This window comes from Sorex fumeus, unplaced genomic scaffold, assembly GCF_029834395.1.
Source record: "Sorex fumeus unplaced genomic scaffold, SorFum_2.1 ptg000007l, whole genome shotgun sequence".
Classification (NCBI taxonomy): domain Eukaryota; kingdom Metazoa; phylum Chordata; class Mammalia; order Eulipotyphla; family Soricidae; genus Sorex; species Sorex fumeus.
The window spans coordinates 3324733-3344882 of NW_026606064.1; the positions used below are offsets into that span (position 1 = coordinate 3324733).

Genomic DNA, 20150 nt, shown 5'->3' on the forward strand with positions numbered 1-20150 from the left:
CCATGGGTCCCAGCATCCCTCCCACCCCCTGTCCCCCCATCCCACCCTGCCTCTGTGGCAGGGCATTCCCTTTTGCTCTCTCTCTCTCTCTCTCTCTCTCTCTCTCTCTCTCTCTCTCTCTCTCTCTCTCTCTCCTTTTGGGTCCTGTGGCTTGCAAGAGAGGCATTGAGTGGCATTCATGTTTGGTCTATAGTCTACTTTCAGCATGCTTCTCCCATCCTGGGAGGATCCTCCCAACACCCTTTATTTGGTGCTCCCTTCTCTATCTGAGCTTCCTTTTCCTCTAGCACATGTGGCTGGCTTCCAAGTCATGGAGCAAAATTCCTGGTACTAATCTCAGCCACTCCTGGGCAAGCACGAAAGTTTGTAAGTCTACAACTGTACCTAGTAGTGTTTCACTAATAAAAAATAAAATAAAATAGAATAGAATAATCTCTGCCCGACTGACTGCAGGGGGCAGAAGGTGAAGGAGACAGTGTAGGTGTAGGTGGCTCTCTGATCTTGCAGGAAGAACTCACATTCTGAAGGGCATGTGTGTGCCTTGGAAGGGCAAGAATCTTTGCTCTTTCAATTCTCTCTTGTTTCAGAGACTCAGAGGGTCCCATTAAACCTGAGGAAATTAAAAAAAAATAACCCGAGGAAATAGAGATAACATTTCTTTATTTTTCTAAATTTATTTTTTAATTTTTATAGTTGTTCAAAATAAAGGATTACATTCAATATTTTGACACTAGTCCCACTACTATCACCATCATTATTTTGAACTTCCCACCACCACTCAAACCCGCCCAACAGGCAGATGCTTATATTAGATAATGTATTTGTATTGCCTGCTATGAATAACATAGGATGTCATGCAACCGTGAGAGCAGCCACACATCCCTAGAAATCTAAAATTTTAGATAATTAGGGTCTGGAGAAATATCTGCAGCGAACTGTTTGGTTTCAAGATTTTTTTGTGTGTGTCTCTGGATTATGACCATTAACAAGCTTAAATAGTGGAGTGATAGCACAGTGGGTAGGGCATTTGCCTTGCACGCAGCCAACATGGCTGATCCGAGTTCGATTCCTCCGCCCCTCTCGGAGAGCCAAGCAAGCTACCGAGAGTATCTCGCCAACATGGCAAAGTCTGGCAAGCTCCCCGTGGCTTATTCGATATGTCAAACACAGTAACAAGTTTCACAATGTTACTGGGCCTGCTTGAGCAAATCGATGAACAACGGGATGACAGTGACAGTGACAGACTGTGACAATGAGCTTAAATAGTGCTTAAATAGATGAGCTTAAATAGATGGCAGCTCATGGGCATGACATCCAGAGTCCCATGGGGGAGAGGGGATGGGAAGGGCAGGCCCATCTCATATCCCATGAGGCCTGGAGTTTTCTGGCACTACTCCCAAGCACCTGGGCTTTTCACTGGGTTCTGGAAGATGGTAGCCACTGGGATTCCTAGGGGGCAGGTGGAGGTATAATACCTGCTCTTGCCTGAGGCACCCTGATAAAATTGGCCTAGCACAAAGTCTGGAGGCATCGCTATAGTGAGCAGCTCGGTTCTGAGATTTTTTTGTGTGTCTCAATAATATTTCTTTTGTCACACCCAAGACCACAGGGAACATGGGCTGTCCTGCTCTGATCCTGGGGTGGGGAGCACCAAGGATCTGGGCTAGGCTCATCATTAGCTTTTCTGATCCCCCCTCCTCTCCCCACCTCACTCCCAAGTCCCAAGTCCCCACTCACAGTGAGCCTGTGCTTGTGCCTGTACAACAAACTGTCCTTCACTGCAGGAAAAGCCAAGATGAAGCTCTTCTTACTGTTGGTTCTACTAGGCACAGTTTCCGCTCTTCATCTGAGTGAGTCTCTTGAACTTCAGAATTTCTGTTTCTGTTTATACTTTTCTATGTGTAATGGGGCCAGAGTCATACAGCCACCATCCAATCTAGCCCTTTCCTGTTGTGGTTGTCTTCCTTCTGCTCTGATATACTCGGTGTTGTCCTACACCATGCTTACAGTGATCCCAACAATTGCTCCCTTTTATCTAGAATCCATAGAGTGTGCCCTGTTCATTACTTTCTGTGCATTAGCTCCTTCAGTCCTAAGAACATCCCCATGAGGTAGGTCGGATTGAATACTCATCTCATAAATGAGAAAATAAAGGCAGCAAAGGATTGAACTAGTATGCACCTGCTCCCAGACCCACAAGAGCCTGAGTCCCCATCCTTGCTCAGAATCTTTGACTTGTTTTCCCTTTAGAAGATGTCTGCATTCCTAAGGCCAAAAGGGAGCTGTCCACGGTGCTAGGGAGGAGCAGGAGAAGAAGGGAAGGAGAAGTGATATCTGAACTTCTCCCTGCTAGGGCCCAAAGCATCCAACTCTTGAAAGCTTTGTTATGCCCATCTTGGTACTTCCTGTGTCCTGCATGGCCCATCTTCCCTTTGTTTTATATCTTTGTCCCTTTTCTGCCCCCATCTAGGGTCACTTCAGCTGGATTAATATGGGAATCCGGGGACGGGAGTAATAGTAAAGTTAGTAGGGCATTTTTCTTGCATATGACCAACCTGGGTTTGATCACCGGCATCCCATATGGTCACCCAAGCACTGCCAGGGTGATTCCTGAGTGTAAAGCCAGGACTAACTCCTGAGCATCGCCGGATGTTATCCCCCAACAAAAGTGGGACCCTGCCTGTAGATTGGGAAATTAACACACGAATGAGGCCCGGGAGATGCCTTCAGAGGAACTGGCACAGTGGAAGGAAGAAAAGGTGGGGTGCTCAGCAAGCGAAAACACCCCAGAGGAAGGGGTGTGTGTGGAGTCAGTCTCCACACCTCACAGAAGAGGCGAGCGTAGGTGGAATGGGAGTGGGTGGGTGTTGAAGTTCCCTTGTTCTCTTTCACCCTTCCTTGCATTTCACCTGCCACACATGCTACGAGGGCAATCTCCTCTCCATACACAGCTCTTGCACCCACTGACACCTTCTGTGTGTAATTGCTTAACAAGAGCCACATCTGGATTGGAGGTCAGGTCACAGGTATGGTAAGGGGCAGTGTCTCAGCTCTGAGTAGGGTGGCACTTCTGTCAATGCTTAAGACAGATTTGTTCCCTCTCAATGGTCCACCAAAGAACAGGGGAGAGAGAAATTTTGGGTGAGATCCAAAGGCCCAGGGAAAGGTCGCAAATTTTGAACCAGGGGATATGAGTGAAATATGGGAAAAATTATTTACCCAATACACATCTGGCAAGGGGTTAATATCAATGATATATAAGGCACTGGTATAACTTTACAAAGAAAAATATCTGATCACATCACATCAGATATTGATTTGAGAAGAAGGAATAATTGAGGAGAAGAAATAAACAGAAACTGACTAAAAATAAGAAATACAAATGGCCAAAAGGCACATGAAAAATACTCTACACCACTAATCATCAGGGGGATGCAAATCAAAATAATAAGATATCATCTCATATCACAAAGGCTGGCACACATCAAAAAGAACGAGAGCAACCAGTGCGGGTGTGGATGCGAGGAGAAGAGGACTCTCATTCATTGCTGGTAGGGATGCGACTGGTTCAGTCTTTTTGGAAGACAGCATAGGAATTTCTAAAAAAAAAAAAAACTAGAAATCAATGTTCCACATGACCCAGCAATGTATCTCAGGGGGTATATTGCTTGAGAATATACCTCAGGGGCCCAAAAACACAATGTGGAAAAGTCATCTGCATTTATATGCTCTGTAGCACTATTCACAATAGACAGAATCTGGAAATAAACCAATTGCCTGGGAATAGGTGAGTGAACTATGGTATATCTACACACTGGTATATCTACTATGAACTATGGTATATCTACACAATGGAATACTATATGGCTGCTAGGAAAAATGAAGTCACAAAATTTGCTTATACATGGATGTACATGGAGAGTATCATGCTGAGTGAAATGAATCAGAAGGAGAGGGACAGACATAGAATAATTGCACTCATTGTTGGGATATAAAGAAACATAGTACGAGACTGATACCCAAGGCATTATCATGCAACGACTGGAATGGGAAGGAATGGGAGTGAAGATAGATGGTCGGCAACTACACCACCTACGCTTTGCTGATGACATCGTTCTAATAACATTAGCCAAGCAGCACAAATGCTGGCCGACTTCGACCGTGAGTGTGGAAAGGTCGGACTCCAGCTGAATCTCATGAAGACAATGTTTATGAGAAACAGCCTCATTCCTGATGCTCCATTCGCTCTCAATGGAATGACCATCTCCGAATGCAACAGTTATGTGTACCTAGGTCGAGAAGTCAACATGATGAATGACCTGGCACCTAAGTTGCGCAGGAGGAAGAGAGCAGCTTGGAAAGCCTTCAAGAGCGTCGAAGAAATAGCTAAGAGGACAAAGAACCTCTGGCTCTAGGCACATCTTTTCAATTTCACTGTTCTTCCTGCATTAACATACGCCTCAGAGACCTGGGCCCTATGAAAACAGACCAAGAATGCTATTTGGGTCTCCCAAAGAGGAATTGAAAGAGCTATGCTTGGAGTATCACGTTTCACTCAAATGAGAGAAAGAATCTGGAGTTCCAACCTCCGTCGACGATCAAGAATCAGGGACACTGTCTCATTTGCCAAGGTGTCAAAAATCAGATGGGTTGGTCACGTAATGAGATTTGGAGACGACCGCTGGACTAGAGCCGTTACCGACTAAATTTCACGGGATGTCAAAAGACCGCGTGGCCGCCCACCTACCAGATGGTCAGACTTCTTCATCAAGATCCTGAACGATCGGTTTGAGGCTCTTCGTGTTCCTAGAACAAACAGACGCCATTGGGCTATACGTGACAGGGACAAATGGAGATGTTACTGGAGCCCGCTTGAGCAAATCGATGATTAACGGGAAGTCAAGTGATCAAGTGATAAACAAGGGCCAGGAGGATTGGTCCATGGTTGGAAGTCTGCTTCAAATACTGGAGATGAAGGCAGTTAGGATAGAGAAGTGACCACTATGACAATGATAGTTGGAAATGATCACCGAAAAGGAACAAACATGATAACCTCTCAGTACCAAATGCCCAAAAGGAGAGAGAGAGGGAGGGAGAGAGAAAGAAAGAAGAAAAGTGCCTGTCATAGAGGCAGTCTGAAGTGGGGGTGAGAGGAGGGAAACATTAACTTAACTTAAACTTAACTTCCCATTAGTCGTCGATTTGCTCGAGCGGGCGCCAGTAACGTCTCCATTTGTCCCTGTCGCGTGCTAGTGTAGCCCAATGGCATCTGTTCGCTCCGGGAACATGAAGGGCCTCAAACCGATCGTTCATGATCTTGACGAAGAAGTCTGACCATCTGGTAGGTAGGCGGCCACGCGGTCTTTTGACATCCCGTGGAATCCAGTCGGTAACAGCTCTAGTCCAGCGGTCGTCTTTAGATCTCATTACGTGACCAGCCCATCTGATTTTCGACACCTTGGCAAATGAGACAGCGTCCCTGATTCTTGATGGTCGACGAATGTCAGAACTCCGGATTCTTTCTCTCATTTGAGTGAAACGTGATATTCCAAGCATAGCTCTTTCTATTCTTCTTTGGGAGACCTGAATATCGTTCTCATCTTGTTTGCATAGGGCCCAGGTCTCTGAGGCATATGTTAATGCAGGAAGAACAGTGGAATCAAAGAGATGTGCCCAGAGCCGGAGGTTCTTCGTCCTCTTGGCTATTTCTTCGACGTTCTTGAAAGCGTTCAAAGCTGCTCTCTTCCTCCTGCGCAGCTCAGGTGCCAGGTCATTTGTCATGTTGACCTCTCGACCTAGGTACACATAGCTGTTGCATTTGGAGATGGTCATTCCGTTGAGAGCGAATGGGGCATCAGGAACGAGGCTGTTTCTCATAAACATTGTCTTCATAAAATTCAGCTGTAGTCCTACATTTCCACACTCATGGTCAAAGTCGGCCAGCATATGTGCCGCTTGGCTGATGTTTGGTGTTATTAAAACAATGTCATCAGCAAAGCGTAGGTGGTGTAGTTGCCGACCATCTATCTTCACTCCCATTCCTTCCCATTCCAGTCGTCGCATGATGTTCTCGAGGGTGGCACTGAAGAGTTTCGGTGAAATGGTATCACCCTGCCGAAACCCCTCTCTTGACATCAACGATCACTTCTTTGTAGAATGGTGAGATCCTGGTAGTGAATCCGCAATACAGCTCACGGAGGATCCTGATGTATTGGGCTTGAATGCCCTGATTGGCTAGGGCTTCAATGACCGCTTCCGTCTCAACAGAATCAAAGGCCTTCTTTAAATCAATGAACATTAAACAGAGCGGCATCTTGAACTCCTGAGAAACCTCAATGAGCTTGGTTATCGTGTGGATATGGTCGATGGTGCTGAATCCTTTGCGGAACCCAGCTTGCTCTCATGGTTGTCCTTCATCTAGTGTTCTGCCAATCCTATTTAGGATGACTCGAGTGAACAACTTGTAGATGACAGACAATAGGCAGATCGGGCGATAGTTGCCAATGTCATGAATGTCTCCCTTCTTGAACAGTAGTACGGTCCTGCTGGTTTTCCATTGGGATGGAACCTTGCATTCAGACAGGTAGCGAGTGAAGAGCCAAGCCAATGTATTGATGAGTACTGACGGCAGGTTCTTCAGGTGTTCAGGTCTGACCTTGTCTGGGCCGGGTGCTATTTGTTTCTTTACCGACGAAATGGCGTTTTGGATTTCGGAAGGGAGAACGTTGGGAACGACATATCCATCCTGTGGAATTTGGTATGTCGGCAAGTGGACATGGCTATCGAAGAGATTTGAGTAGAAGTTATGGATAATCTTCTCCATTGCCGTTCTGGAGAATGTGATGGATCCATCAGGACGTCGGAGGGCAGTCATCTTGGTCTTGTAGTTGGTGAAGGACAGGCGGGCGTTACGAATACTTTTCCCGGCTTCTGCCACATCTACCAGTACTTCTGCTCTTCTCTCTTTGAGGTCTTCCTTGATCGCATCTCTGCACTGCTTTGCGAACTCGGACGTTAGCTTGCGGTTGCCTGAGGCATGCGCCAAACCACGCTGGTGAATTAGCTCAAGAGTTTTCGAAGATAGGCAATTTTTTGTGGCTATCTCTCTCTTGGCGTTCCTCGCACATTCATGGAGGTGCTGAACCAGTCGATAGTATTCCTCGTCAATGTTGTCAACAATGGCATCTTCCCATGTTGCCGCAATAGTACCAAAGAGTTCCCAGTTGGTGGTCATTCTGGGAGTTCTCTTTTTGAACTTTGCAGCCCTTTCTCCCCGCTCTGTGAAGTAGAATTTTGCACGAAGGAGACGGTGGTCCGATCCCGTTCGAAATTTTGGGACAACAGCGACATCAGTCAGGCAAAACTGTTGATTGAATATGATGTGGTCTATTTCATTGTGGAATCGTCCACCGGGAGACTCCCATGTCCATTGTTTAGATTCTGCCTTCTGGAACTGTGAGTTACCATGAATGGTCTTGGTCGACATGATGAACTCAGACATTGGTGGTGAGAAATGTACACTGGTGAAGGGATGGGTGATGGAACATTGTATGACTGAAACCAATCATGAACAACTTTGTAACTGTGCATCTCATGGTGATTCAATAATCACGATTATGATCATCCTGTTGTTCGTCGATGGACTTGAGGAGGCACCAGTAACGTCTCCTTTGTCCTAGCCCTGAGAAATGTTCTTTCAGGATTAGGAGAATGAGACCCATCATTGTTACTGGTATTTGGCATATTGAGTACACCATGGGGAGTAAATAAGTAAAAGAAAAATGGGGAAAGGAGAAGGAGACAAAGGGGACACAGTGGGGAGAGAATGGTGAGTGAGGAAGGGAGGGAAAGTAAAAGTTCAGTGCTGAGATGTCTTGCAAATTTAGCTCCCTCTCTATATAAAAACACATTTTCTCTTTAATTCACTAATATTTCCCCTCGTATTTTAGATTTCTGGATATTTCTCTAGCATAATGTCTACTTAATTAAAAGTATGGGTGTTGGAACACTGTATGACTAAAACCCAGTCATAAACAGGTTTGTAATGGTCTATCTTACGGTGATTCAAAATTTTTTTAAAAAAGTAGTTCTTGTGAAATTCTAGGATTTATGATATATTATAAAGATATATTGGAAACATAGTAGATTATATTATAAAGATATCTTTATTTTCTTCTTTAAACTTGTCCAGCAGTGTAAAAAGCCTTCTAATTCAATGAGGTTATGATTATTCTCGCTTTCTAAGTTGCCTTTTGGAGCAGTTAGCAATTTTAAAGCCCTTACCTATTCCTGAAACTGGTGTGAAGGTGTGGATTTTATTAATAGTAGCAAAACCCAAGGCTTGAAAATACCTAAAGAAGACTGCCTTCTCTCTCAGATGAAAATATCAATCGAATTATCATCTATAATAATGGAATAAAAGTCAAATAAAAGTCAAATCTAAAGGCAAAATTTAGAGGGAAAAAAGACAAAATTACACAGTAAAATGTATTAAAATATTGAATTTAATTTTTAAAAGATCTTTTTAAAAAAGAAAAAAATTAGCTCCCTACTTCTTGTGCAATCTTGGCTGGTCACTGTCCCATCCTTGAGAAAACAGTGAGCTGGTGCGAGCTTCTGGGGATGTGGTGGGTTGGGTGCACAGGAAGTACCTGGTCTACAGAGGTGCTCGGAAGGCCTGAGGTTCACTTTGCCTCTTCTCCTCACTCTCCTCCATTATGCCCCTCTTGGTTCTCTGCTGAGACATAAGCCAGAGGACTTTAGCCCTTCACATCTGGGGTGAAGGGAAATTGTTTAGAGTTGACCACTCCCACTACAAGACACTCACAAATGACAGCAGTTCCTAGGGGGCAAGTTTTTTTTTTTTTGGCATCTGCTAATATCCAAGCTGACGGGTGAGACAGACAATTGAGCAAACTCCTTATCAGCAACTGCACCCTGGAGTGCAGTTCCTGGAGCAATCATCCAAACCTGGAGCAATCATCCTAGCCTCCTTCTACTTCTCTAAAAAGCTCAATATAAGGGGCCTCCCGAGAGCTCAGCAGCCAGCCGTGCTGAGAGTGGACGCCTCAGATCGTTAGGTGAGTCCCCCCCAACCCTTGATGCCCAGGGTGGAGAGTCCAGGGCTGGGAGGAAGCAGGAACCCATGCGGCCAACACCTTGGAGGCTTATTCTCAGCACTGGTGATGCTGTTTCCCACTCTGTCCTGGAGGGAGCCAGTGGGGACAGAAGTCATGAAGCCAAAATCTAGGGGGAATGGGTAATTTCTGTCCCAGGAGCACTGTGGGGGCTTCCAGGAGAAAGGGACTTATGTCCCGGTGCTAATGTCTCTGGGACCTGTGCCAGGTGCCACAGCTCAGGACGTGTCCTTAGGAAGACAGTGACACTCTTTAGCTTTGCCTTTGATCAACCAGCTCAGACACTGCATCTGTGCTCCATGCCAAGGGACTGTGGAGAAGCACTCCACACCTGCAAGGAGAGAAGGTGCTGTGATCTCGTCCCTGACTGGAGAGATGAAGGTGCTCCTGCTGCTGCCCCTCCTGCTGGGAGCTGTCTCTGCGCGCCACCTGGGTGAGTCCTGCCCGGCCTTCTCAGCCATTGCTCTCTCCTTGGGCACTTGGGGAGACACAGGCCTTCCCAGATGTGTTTCTCACACCTGCAAAATATTCACCTATGGGGTGAGGCTCTCATCGAGGCGGGACACATGGGTCAAGAGATCTGGCTTTGCCCAAACTGAGTTAGACCCTCCCCAGTCTTGCCTCCACGTGAAGGCCCTACGAAGATGTGTTTATGTGTATGTATGTGTGTGTGTCTGTGTGTTTGCGTATCTGGGTGTGTCTGATACTGTCCATGGTCCTAAAGCGAGACTTTCAACCTGATGGAAGGTTATCTCTTCTTCAGGGGACAATTCCCCACCTCCAGAGTGTCTGGACACTCAGGACAACCAAAGCCAGGACATAGTATGCCCCGGGGAGCATAGGGGTGAGTTGGCACTGAATGGGGAGGAGATTCCATCAGGGAAAGAGGAGGTCGAGGCTTCTGGCTGTCAAGAGATTTTGAGGATAAGGACAACCTGGATTCAGACCCTGCTGTTTCAGAGAACTTTGAGTGCCCCAAGGAAGAGGATACAGTTCAATTGCAGGGTACTCCTGGGTGCAAGACCTGTCACCCTGTCATATTGGTGAAGACGCCACAGGCATTTTCTTCAGCTAAGGTAAGCGGCAGGGAAACTTCTGGGACGTTCCAGGGTAGGGTGTATGTGTGTGTGCTAGGGTAGGAGAGAAGATTCAAGCATCTGTTTTCTCTTATTCCGACTAGTGGTTCTTGAAATCTAGCATGAGCAACTCTGTGTCTTCACAAGGTCTTGGTAAAACACAGATCTTTGGCTTACCAGCCTGGAGTTTGCACTTAGAACACATTCCTAGGTGATGATGATATTGGTGATGTGCAAAGTGCAAATAGAGACCCAGAAATTCACATAAAAGGCCTCTGGGTCAGATGTCCCTGTATGAAGCACTGGCTTGGCCTTTCCTGGACGGTGTCCTTGCAGGCGACTTCACCTTGTGTCTGCATTTGTAAAGAGAGGAGAGGTAGTGCCAGCTGTAAGCAGCCTGAAGAAGTGTGGCAGCAAGTTGCTGGGCTCGGGATGAGGATGAACTGAGACCAGGAAAGTATCAGGAACAGTCCCTGGGCCATGGAAAAACTCCATACTTGGTGATTGTAATTACTCTGGCCATTAATATTACTCTTTGCAAGATGTTCCTGACAGCAGGGACTGGGGAGGTGGTACACGGGTCGGACGCTTGCCTTACCCACAGCTTATCTAATTCGATCTCCAGCACCTCCTAGGGCCCACCGAGTCCTGCCAGAAGTTATACCTGAGCATAGAGTAGGAGCACAGCTGAATGTGGCCCCAGAACAAGACAAAATGATGTTGTTGAAGACAAGAACTTGGAATGGGATTGAGGGGAAAGACGTGGTCCCTGGCTACTGACAGGCAGCAGAACTGTGAGCCTCTTTCCTAGACAGGAATCCAGGATGAACTCTCCACCCCCTGTTCTCTTCTCCTTGCAGAATATGTGCAGGAAGTGCTACAAAAGTAACCTTGTTTCCATCCACAACCAATGTACCAATAATCAAATCCATTCTTTAGCCAGTGAGATTAAACAAGGCCAGGTCTGGATAGGAGTCTCCAAGGTAAGTGAGCACCCACCCCACTCAGGGACAGGGATTTATTTCTGATAGCCCCTTCTGCACCCTGGAAGTTGAAGTGATGAGAGCAGCAGGCAGGGGTTTTCTGGCTCAGGAGAACCCCACTCTGGGCATCTCTCTCTTCCCAACCTCCTGTTGAGTGACTTTGTGCTGTCACTTGAAATCTGCTGAGGACTGGTGCTACTGGTGGGCAATGGTTCCAGGTCCGGTTTCCCTTCCCTCTGCCTTCTCACTTTGCCCACAGAGCTGATGGCTACACATTCACACATGCACCATGGACTGACTAGCTTCCTGGGAACTTCTGTTTCCCTCAGGGTCCTTCTCTCCGAGTTTGTAATGGCAGATGACTAAGAGCCCAGATGTTTGTTACTCAGTGTGCTCACGGGCCAGCAGTACCAGCGTGCCCAGGTGGCTGGTTAGGAATGCCCAACCCTGGCAGGGCCCTAGTCCCAAACTTCCTAGACCAGAGCCTGTATTTTAATAAGACCCCTGAGAAACTTGGATGTGTAGTGAACCCTGTGAAGGCTGTGTGGTCCCCTGGTATTGGTCACACACCCTTGCGGCTGATGGGTCTCCAGGTAAATGCCCCTGGTCAAGTGAGTCCTCAGATGAGCTTATTCATAGACTGAGTATCCATAAGGACACTGTTCTTTGACCAAGAATCCTCTGTGGCCACCAGAGGCTGTTTCCTTGGACTGGTTTGTCCTCTGACCCAGACTATTATTTCTTCAGGATCTGTTTGAAAACTTTGAATGGACAATAGGAGCAATTGGAATTATACACACTGGGCCTTAAGGGAGCCAAGGTGTGGAGAAAGAAACTGTGTGGCCTTATACAACCAAGGTGAGGGGATGGACGCCAAGGTGAGGGTGTGATGGTGGATGACTCTGACCTGTTGTCCCTTGGAGATGCCTGGTAACACACCCTAACTCAAGCCCTTCCCACCTTGGAGACCCAGAAGATGGCTGTGAGGGCTGACATTGCACTTCCTGTGGCAGACAGTCAAGCAGCTTGATGGGCAGGGGGCAGAGGCCAAGTGGCCTTCTCCCTTCTCCCAGCAGAGCTCAGCCCTGGGCCTGGGGGACAGGATGGGTCATCTCTTTCCTCTGAGTCACAGGGGATGAGAATGAAGAAATGATGTGACAGGCAGAGCAGCTGGCAGAAATGCAGGTGTGGGTCAGGGCTGAAGGCAAGAGGTGGGAATAGGGCCTGGCTGGCAGGTGGCTGGCCATTGTAGAGAGGTGTGGACGCCAGAGATGAGGAGTTTCAAGAAGTGGCTGAGTCCATATGGATAGAGTCAGGCTTCCACATCCTGGTTCTTGCCAGCTGAGATACAGTCAAGTGCTTACCCCACCCTGCCTCAGTGTCCCTATGGGTGCAATAGGAAGATAGCACCAAGTCTGGGATAAGCATGAGGATGTAAGTTTGAGTCTGCAGAGAGACCTCCTTCCAGGAAGAGCTCTGTGACCTGTTGCATTAGCTGGGGGTGAGGAATGAAGCTTGGAAGTCTTCAGAAGCGGCTGTGAGCCAGCTGATATCTCTGTGTGCTCTCTTGCTAGGGGGCTTTTGGAAGACAGATATTTGTGAAACGAAGATGTCCTTCGTCTGCTCTGTCTAAGCCAGCACTTCCGGGTCTGGTTCCAGCAGTTCCAGTTCCAGCAGTTCTGGTTCCGGTCCCACCTCCCTGCCCTGGAGCTTCCTCCCTCTCACTGTCCTGGGGCCCTTGGGCTCCATCCCTCAGCTTTCCAGAAATCTAAAAAAGGCTCTCAGCAGTTCCTGACTCGTTTGTTCAATTGCTCATTTTGAAACTCCATTCGCTGGAAAACGCTAGATGCACTCACTTCCACCATATGATGGAGGCTGGGGTCGGTGTCTGAGACATTTAGCTTTAGCACCGTCTGCATGCAGGACATGTGCAAAAGAGACCGTTTTGGTCTCCCCAAAGGGAGTTTCAAGGATTGCACACTCAGGGGAGAAGGAAATGGCCCTTCTACATTGTTTGCATTCAGAATGTTATACGCATGATGTGGGAGTGACTTTTCATGTGTGTATGTGGCAGGTGGGGGGCATGCATCAAGAATTCTGCTGGAGAAGCCAGAAAAACACAATAGCAGGTAGGGTAGTTGCCTCGTACAGGACCAACCTGGGTTTGATCCCCACTACCTCCACCTGGTCGCCCCAAGTCTTGTCAAGAATGATCTCTGAGTGCGGATCTTGACATATGTTTTGGGCACTGCTAAAAAATGTGTCTCTTAAATCCCCCAAAAGGAATTATTTTGGGGAAACTGGAGAGATAGGACAGTCAGCAGGTGTGCCAACCTTGTTCAATCCTCGGAACTGCATATGATCTCCTTGCGTGGCCAGCAGTGACCTTGAGTATAGAGTCACGAATAAACCCTAAACACAGTCAGCTGTGACTCAACTCCTCCCCCCACAGACATCGTGAGTAATAGTTGAACATAATTGGGATGGAACTATGAGAGTCTGTGTGGACAGCCACATGGAAGGAGGAAGCTTTCAGTGTTTGAGTTCAATGGCTCCCACTTCTAAGATGAGTTCTACAAACTATTCTCAGGAGAATGACTATATCTCCTGACCCTCCCATCCTTCTCCTCCATACCCACCTCCACTATCAAGGGGGAGCTGCTTCCCAGGTAACAGAGTGACCCCCATTCTGCATCTACAGTTCTAGTTTCCAGCCATCTCTGCTGCCCTGGTGCTTTATCCTGGAGAGGGGACATGGAGAGAGACACTTTAAAGGTTCTTTGGATCCAAGAAGAGGTGGGGATGGCTATGTCCAGAGGCCAAAGAGCTCTGGGTGGCAGGAGGCTCTTAATCTATGCATGGTGGTCTCCCTAGGTCACTGCCCCCAGTATGAGATCCTATCCCTATGCAGGACCCTGCTTCACATACTGCAATTTTCTTTTGTTTGCTTGTTTTGGATCATCCCTGATGGCACTTGGAGGTCATCCCTGGATCTGTGCTCAGGAATGACCCTGCATGGCTCTCATATGTAGTCCTGGGGATTCAAATCAGAGTCGAGGCAAAGGGAACCTCATGCAAGGCAAGTGCCTGCCCTCCTGCACTGTCGCCCTGACTCATTTTCACCATCTTTTCTTGGGTCTCCACTTCAACCATTATATATTTACTCATATGGCTATTTTGTACCTTTTAGTCTCAACCTACCCTTTGTGTAAACTCACACTAGAGGGGCGCAGCACACACACAGCGGCGGTGGCTCTATCTCTCCCGCCGCCCGCGTTCGGTAGTCTCACCCTTCTCCCACCCCGGAGAGGTCGATGGTGATGGTCAGGCGGAGGAAGGAACGAGGGCCAGGCTGGTAGGTGTTAGTCGTAGTTTATTCTGATTCTCTCTTCATCTGTCTCTGCCCCCTTCTCCTTCTGTCTCTCTGCACCCCCCCCCCCATGCCCAATCTACAGTCTCATTATATCTCTCTCCAAGAGGAATTGGGGAAACAATTACACATAGGTGTGGTCACAATCAATAGGGGTAGAAATCAATAGGGGTAGAAATCTTAGCCTCAGGGAAGACCACTCCTAGGACAGATCCTTCCTCAGCAGGAGGACCCACCCTAGAGCATAATCCCATGGGCATGCCTCTCCTCTCCTTGTCCAACAAGCATATAAGAATATAATATAAATAATTTTGTATGGATACAGTAAGAAATATCTTAAACTTATAGAATTGCTCTCCTAGGGCCATCTCGATCTCAGACTATGGTGCTCAGGCCAGATAGTCTTTCCCACCCCTAGCAGGATCCTAGTCTTGTCGATACCTTTGGGTCATGACAGCATTTATCTATGATCAAACTCTTAACTTATAGTTAAGAATCATGGCACTTTGGCCTGGCCCATTTCGCTGCCAGGGTAGCTCACCGTTTGCCCTGGGTTCATTTGGTCCCTTGTCGGGACCCTGCTTTTGGGGTGTTAGGAACTAAGGGAAACTGAGGCTTAAGTCGAGAAAGCAGATGCCCGGGAGTGAATAATATTCAAGGCCAATCAAATCCTAAGTTACAAAGCATGATGTTAACGGTATTCCTGTATCTATTCAAAAAGGATATTACTTTAAAGTAAACTGTTCATAAGGCATAAGGAGAGGAGAAAGGCAATATTTCACTCATACATATAAAATCATAGATTTCTGGGAAACTGATCTTACAAATTAACAAAGTCTGATTAAGGGGAAAGCTGATTAACCGGGTGGGAAGGAAGCATAGGGAAGACTGTTTACAGATAAACACAATGGAAGTGGAAGTGTTTCAGGAGCACTGTGATGGGTGTAATCAGATTGATGGGTGTAACCAGATTAATGGGTGTAACCAGATAAACCTAAGCTTCTTGTAGAAGGACAAAGCAATGTTACCCAACATCTCCCCATTTTCTGTTTACAAAAACACAAAATTTGAAATAGAAAGAGTAACAATTACAAACACAAAAGTCTCATTTGATCACAATTTGAAGAGTTGTTTCTGCAACAGCAACAGTATTAACCTAAAATATTTGGAGCTATATTCCAACATCTCCCCCTTTTCTATTTACAAAACGCCAAAGATCATAATAATTCCAATGGGTCAGGGACTCAGTATTAGCTAGTCTTTTCTGAAAGAGGCAGGATCCTATAGCCAATAGAATGAACATGATCAATAAGGCCATACCAGCAATACCAAGAGCGTGGGTAATGCTTTGCCACCATGACCTCAGGTCAAGGCCCTGTAAGGCCTCTGCAATACCCTGGGCTAAGTTTTCATACTGAACTCCTGGGAGTTTATCCTTAAACACTCGAACAATCTCATCCTGAAGGGCGAGGGTATCTAAAGACATATTTCCTTTCAGATCTTGCAAATGGTATCTGATTTTGTCCCAAGTATGAGCAGACCCATTATATCTATGGGGGGTAACACAGAAAGAAGAGCTATTCCAGTCACAAAACAGTCTCATTTGTTGCTCTAAGATATCAACCCGCCCCTGGACCCAAAGTAATGCTTGTTGTAAAGTGTCCAATCGTTGCTCGACATCGTGGTTGATGGTAGCCTGCATGTTCCAGAGGTGGTGAGAGTCATTTTGCCAGGTTTTGACGAAATCGTGCGTCTGGGTTGATGTTTGAAGAGCTGTTCCCGCAACAGCAGAAGTAGTGGTCACAGCAATGAGTCCCAGGATAGCCACAATCAGGAGTCCAAGGAATCGTCGAGAACGTCGGAGCAATCGTTTCACAACTTCAGTCAGGAGTCCTTCAGCAGGGGAGCGTTGCCATTCTCTGGTCAGGTTCCCTGGTAGCCATATGTGCGATCTGGCCCTTAATAAAATTATACTGTGGGGAGAATCTTGGATTGAGAGGGAATAATTGAGACAGGTAAATAATGCACAATCACGACAAGAAACCTTTTTATCAATAGGATCGAAAGAAAGAGTGCCTCGAGCAAACACATAAGGATGCTTGACACATGCCTGTATGTAAAAAGAGGAGTTATAATTAATGTAATAAGTAAAATTTTGTTGTTTAGAGCCACACAAGTATCCGTCCCAGTAGTGGCCAGGGCTTAGGGCTGCAGCCACCTTCCATAGATCAGTATGTTCCGGATAGAGTGTTCCATTACGCGTAGCTCGAGGTCGAGGCGGGGGCGTATTCCCCATCGTGCCATTCTAGCATTTTGTGGGTCTTGATATGAAAGCTTGGAGGAGAGCTAAAAGGAGAAGTGATACACCACTTGGCTGCAGGGGAGAGCGGAGACAGAAGCAGAGAGATACAATGGAGAGAGATATAATGAGATGGTAGATTGGGCAGAGACAGAAGGAGAGGGGAGCAGAGATAGAAGGAGAGCATAGGGAAGACTGTTTACAGATAAACACAATGGAAGTGGAAGTGCTTCAGGAGCACTGTGATGGGTGTAACCAGATTGATGGGTGTAACCAGATTAATGGGTGTAACCAGATAAACCTAAGCTTCTTGTAGAACAAAGCAATGTTACCCAACATCCTTGATTCCAAGGCAAAAATTCATAGGAGCCATCTCTGGGAGACTGATGGGTGAATTGTTGAAGAATAGATCTGAGAGTAGAAAGGGAGGAATATTTGTAACATGGGTGTCGGGGAAGTAGAAGGACTGGAGATAGTTGTGGAGGGAAATCATAGAAAGGAGACAATGAAGGAGAGAATGTATTTCCCCCTCCCCAGAGATCAGTATTTTTCAGGATCCCTGGCGGCAGCAAAGCCTGATCCATGCTGGTTGCCAGTGCTGGGGCCCCTGACAGGTCTGGTCTCTGAGTGAAGCATGTCATACCCCAGATATTAGTGTCCTAGGAGTCTGGTGTCTCCGAAGGCACAGCTACCAACCAGAGAGAGCGGTTGTGTTAAGCCTGGAGATTTTAGTTTACTTGTTACACAGCCAATACTGGTGTAGCCTGATGCATACAGAAAATAAGATACTGCACATGCTGTGATTTTGCTAAATGCAGCTCAGTAAAGAAGAGCGCAGACTCAGAAATCAGAAAACTCTGGGCTCAAGTTCCAGTCTTCCCCTTCCTATATTTTCCTACTTTTGAAAAACACTGTCATTATCCTCCTGTTGTTCATCGATTTGCTCAAGCGGGCCCAGTGTGTTTGGCATATGGAATATATGCCTAGGGGGCTGGAGCGATAGCACAGTGTAGGGCATTTGCCTTGCACGCAGCCAGCCCCGGCCGAGCCGGGTTTGATTTCTTCTCCCCTCTCGGAGAGCCCGGCAAGCTACCAAGAGTATCTCGCCCACACAGCAAAGCCTGGCAAGATACCCTTGATGTATTCAATATGCCAAACACAGTAACAACAAGTCTCACGATGGAGACATTACTGGGCCTGCTCGAGACAATGATGAACAATGGGAGGACAGTGCAGTGCTTGAAAAACACTGTGGTTTACCAAGTTGTTCGTGATGACTTATTAAAGCCGTTCAATATTTCAATCCCAATCCCACCACTATTGTCACCATCACTCCACTGTTGTCTGTTTTTCTAACCATCCTTCAAGCCTGCCCCATAGAAAGCCCAAACTAATTTATTTTATATTGTTAGTTTCCATCAAATGGCTAATAGAATGATCAAAAAGTAAAAGAAGGACTGTAGCACTGTCCTCCCATTGTTCGTCGATTGGCTCAAGTGGGCATCAGTAATGTGTCCATTATGAGACTTATTGTTACTGTTTTTAGCATATTGAATACATCATGGTAACTTGCCAGGCTCTGCTGTGTGGGTGGGATACTCTCAGTAGCTTGCTGGGCTCTCTGAAATTTGTGAAAATTGTTGTATCTCACCATCGGGACATTAAGTCCTTGTCTGAGGGTTTACTAAGTGGTTGTTGCTAGTTAAGTCTTCTGTGTTGAAGTCTTTGTTAATCAAGCTCGGCTCCTACATTACATTCCCATGCAATCTGATGTACTCCTACTGGAATGTTAGTGTCATCGAGCTTGGAGAAGTTGTGTGGCCACAAATGTGGCTGCATGTCCAGAAACTCCAGAATATTTAACTGGGCAGTGAGAATATTTAACTGTGATGGAGATGGAATGTGGGTATAGCTGGCTTCTGGAAGTATGGAGAGGGGCAGGAATAGGTCACCCACCCTGCCTCAAATAAGACTTTAGCCAAACCCAAACAAACAAGCCCGGGTGTACCTGAAATTTTCGTCAGTTTGACATCTCTGTGGAGTTCAGTCATGAACTGGTAAAGTCTGGCCGTAGGCTTGGTGGCAGCTATTAGGGTATGAGTGTGGCTGCTGGGACTTTGGCACGGCTGGACCTTCAGAAATAAGTTTCCTATTTATGAACCTTAACTGGACTCAGCATGATCATCTGCTAAATGGAACTGAGGTGGACGAGGCCTGAGAAGTGCTTCTTCCCCTGATTTCCATGGGCCAGAGCTCTTTTGTGTGGAGGAAAGAAAAAAAAAACATGGGGCTAGGACACCCTGGGCACTCTCACAGGGAGTGGGGCGTTGCTCAAGCAGTCACTGCTTGCATATCCTCAGGTTGTCACTATGCCCCCGCCTGAACCCCAGTTGGACCCGTCACCCCATCCTCCCAAGGAGGACAGCTATGCCCTAAAGGAACCTCTCAGGACTGAGCCTCACAGAAAAGTAAACCTGCTGAAAAACTAAGGTACACGGGTGGTTGAAATCTCCAAGCTTTCTCAGAGTCAGGATGAATTACCTTCCTCACATCCCTAGGCTTCTGGAAACTTTTGCAACCATGCCCACAAACAACCTCCACCACTATTTATCTGCTGACTTTGATCCAAAGACTCATAAATAAATCTCAGAAGAGGTCAACTAGCTGCAAAAATTTCTCATACTTTGCCCAGTTAAAAATTTAACTCCAGATGGAGACTGCCCACTTAAAAATTCTAGATTTTCTGAAACTCAAGACCACATTTATGACTGCACAACATCTCCAAACTTTACAACACTGACAATTCGGTGGTAGCACACCAGATTGCATGTGAAAGCCAACCAATCTCTATCAACAAGAATATTAACATAGAAGGTTTAACTTGGAATGGCCATGATCCCAGAGGTACACAAACCAATCTTGGAACCCAGTGGCTTCTGGCAGAAATGAGTCTGGACTGTGAATTAAGCTATGGCCCCATACCACCCCAGGTGGGAAAGGGCGTTGTCCCTTCCACCTTTTCCCCTCGGCGGTATGCTGACTACCATCTTTCAGAGCCTATTGGGCAGCCAGGTACAAGCCTGCAGTGAGGAGACACGCAGGACCTCAGGGGTTGGGGGATGGAACTGGCCCTTCTCCCCACCCTGATGAGATCCAGAGTTGCAGCCCATGAACGGCTCCTTCGGCTCCTAAACAGCCATGATCCCAGAGACACACAAACCAATCTCGGAATCCAGAGATTGGATTCTGGGCTAAATTACTAAAATATCAGAAATCCAAAATCGT

General features: G+C 46.7%; 1 protein-coding gene across 1 annotated transcript in view; it reads left to right on the forward strand.

The window, feature by feature from the left end:
- Window positions 1–1795: 1795 nt before the first annotated feature.
- Window positions 1796–20150, forward strand: part of LOC130041858 (proteoglycan 3-like) — a 43082-nt gene continuing 24727 nt past the window's right edge. Inside the window, exon 1 of the mRNA XM_056134145.1 lies at window positions 1796–1850. Within this exon, the coding sequence (XP_055990120.1) occupies window positions 1796–1850 (55 nt within the window). The remainder of the gene's footprint in view (window positions 1851–20150) is intronic.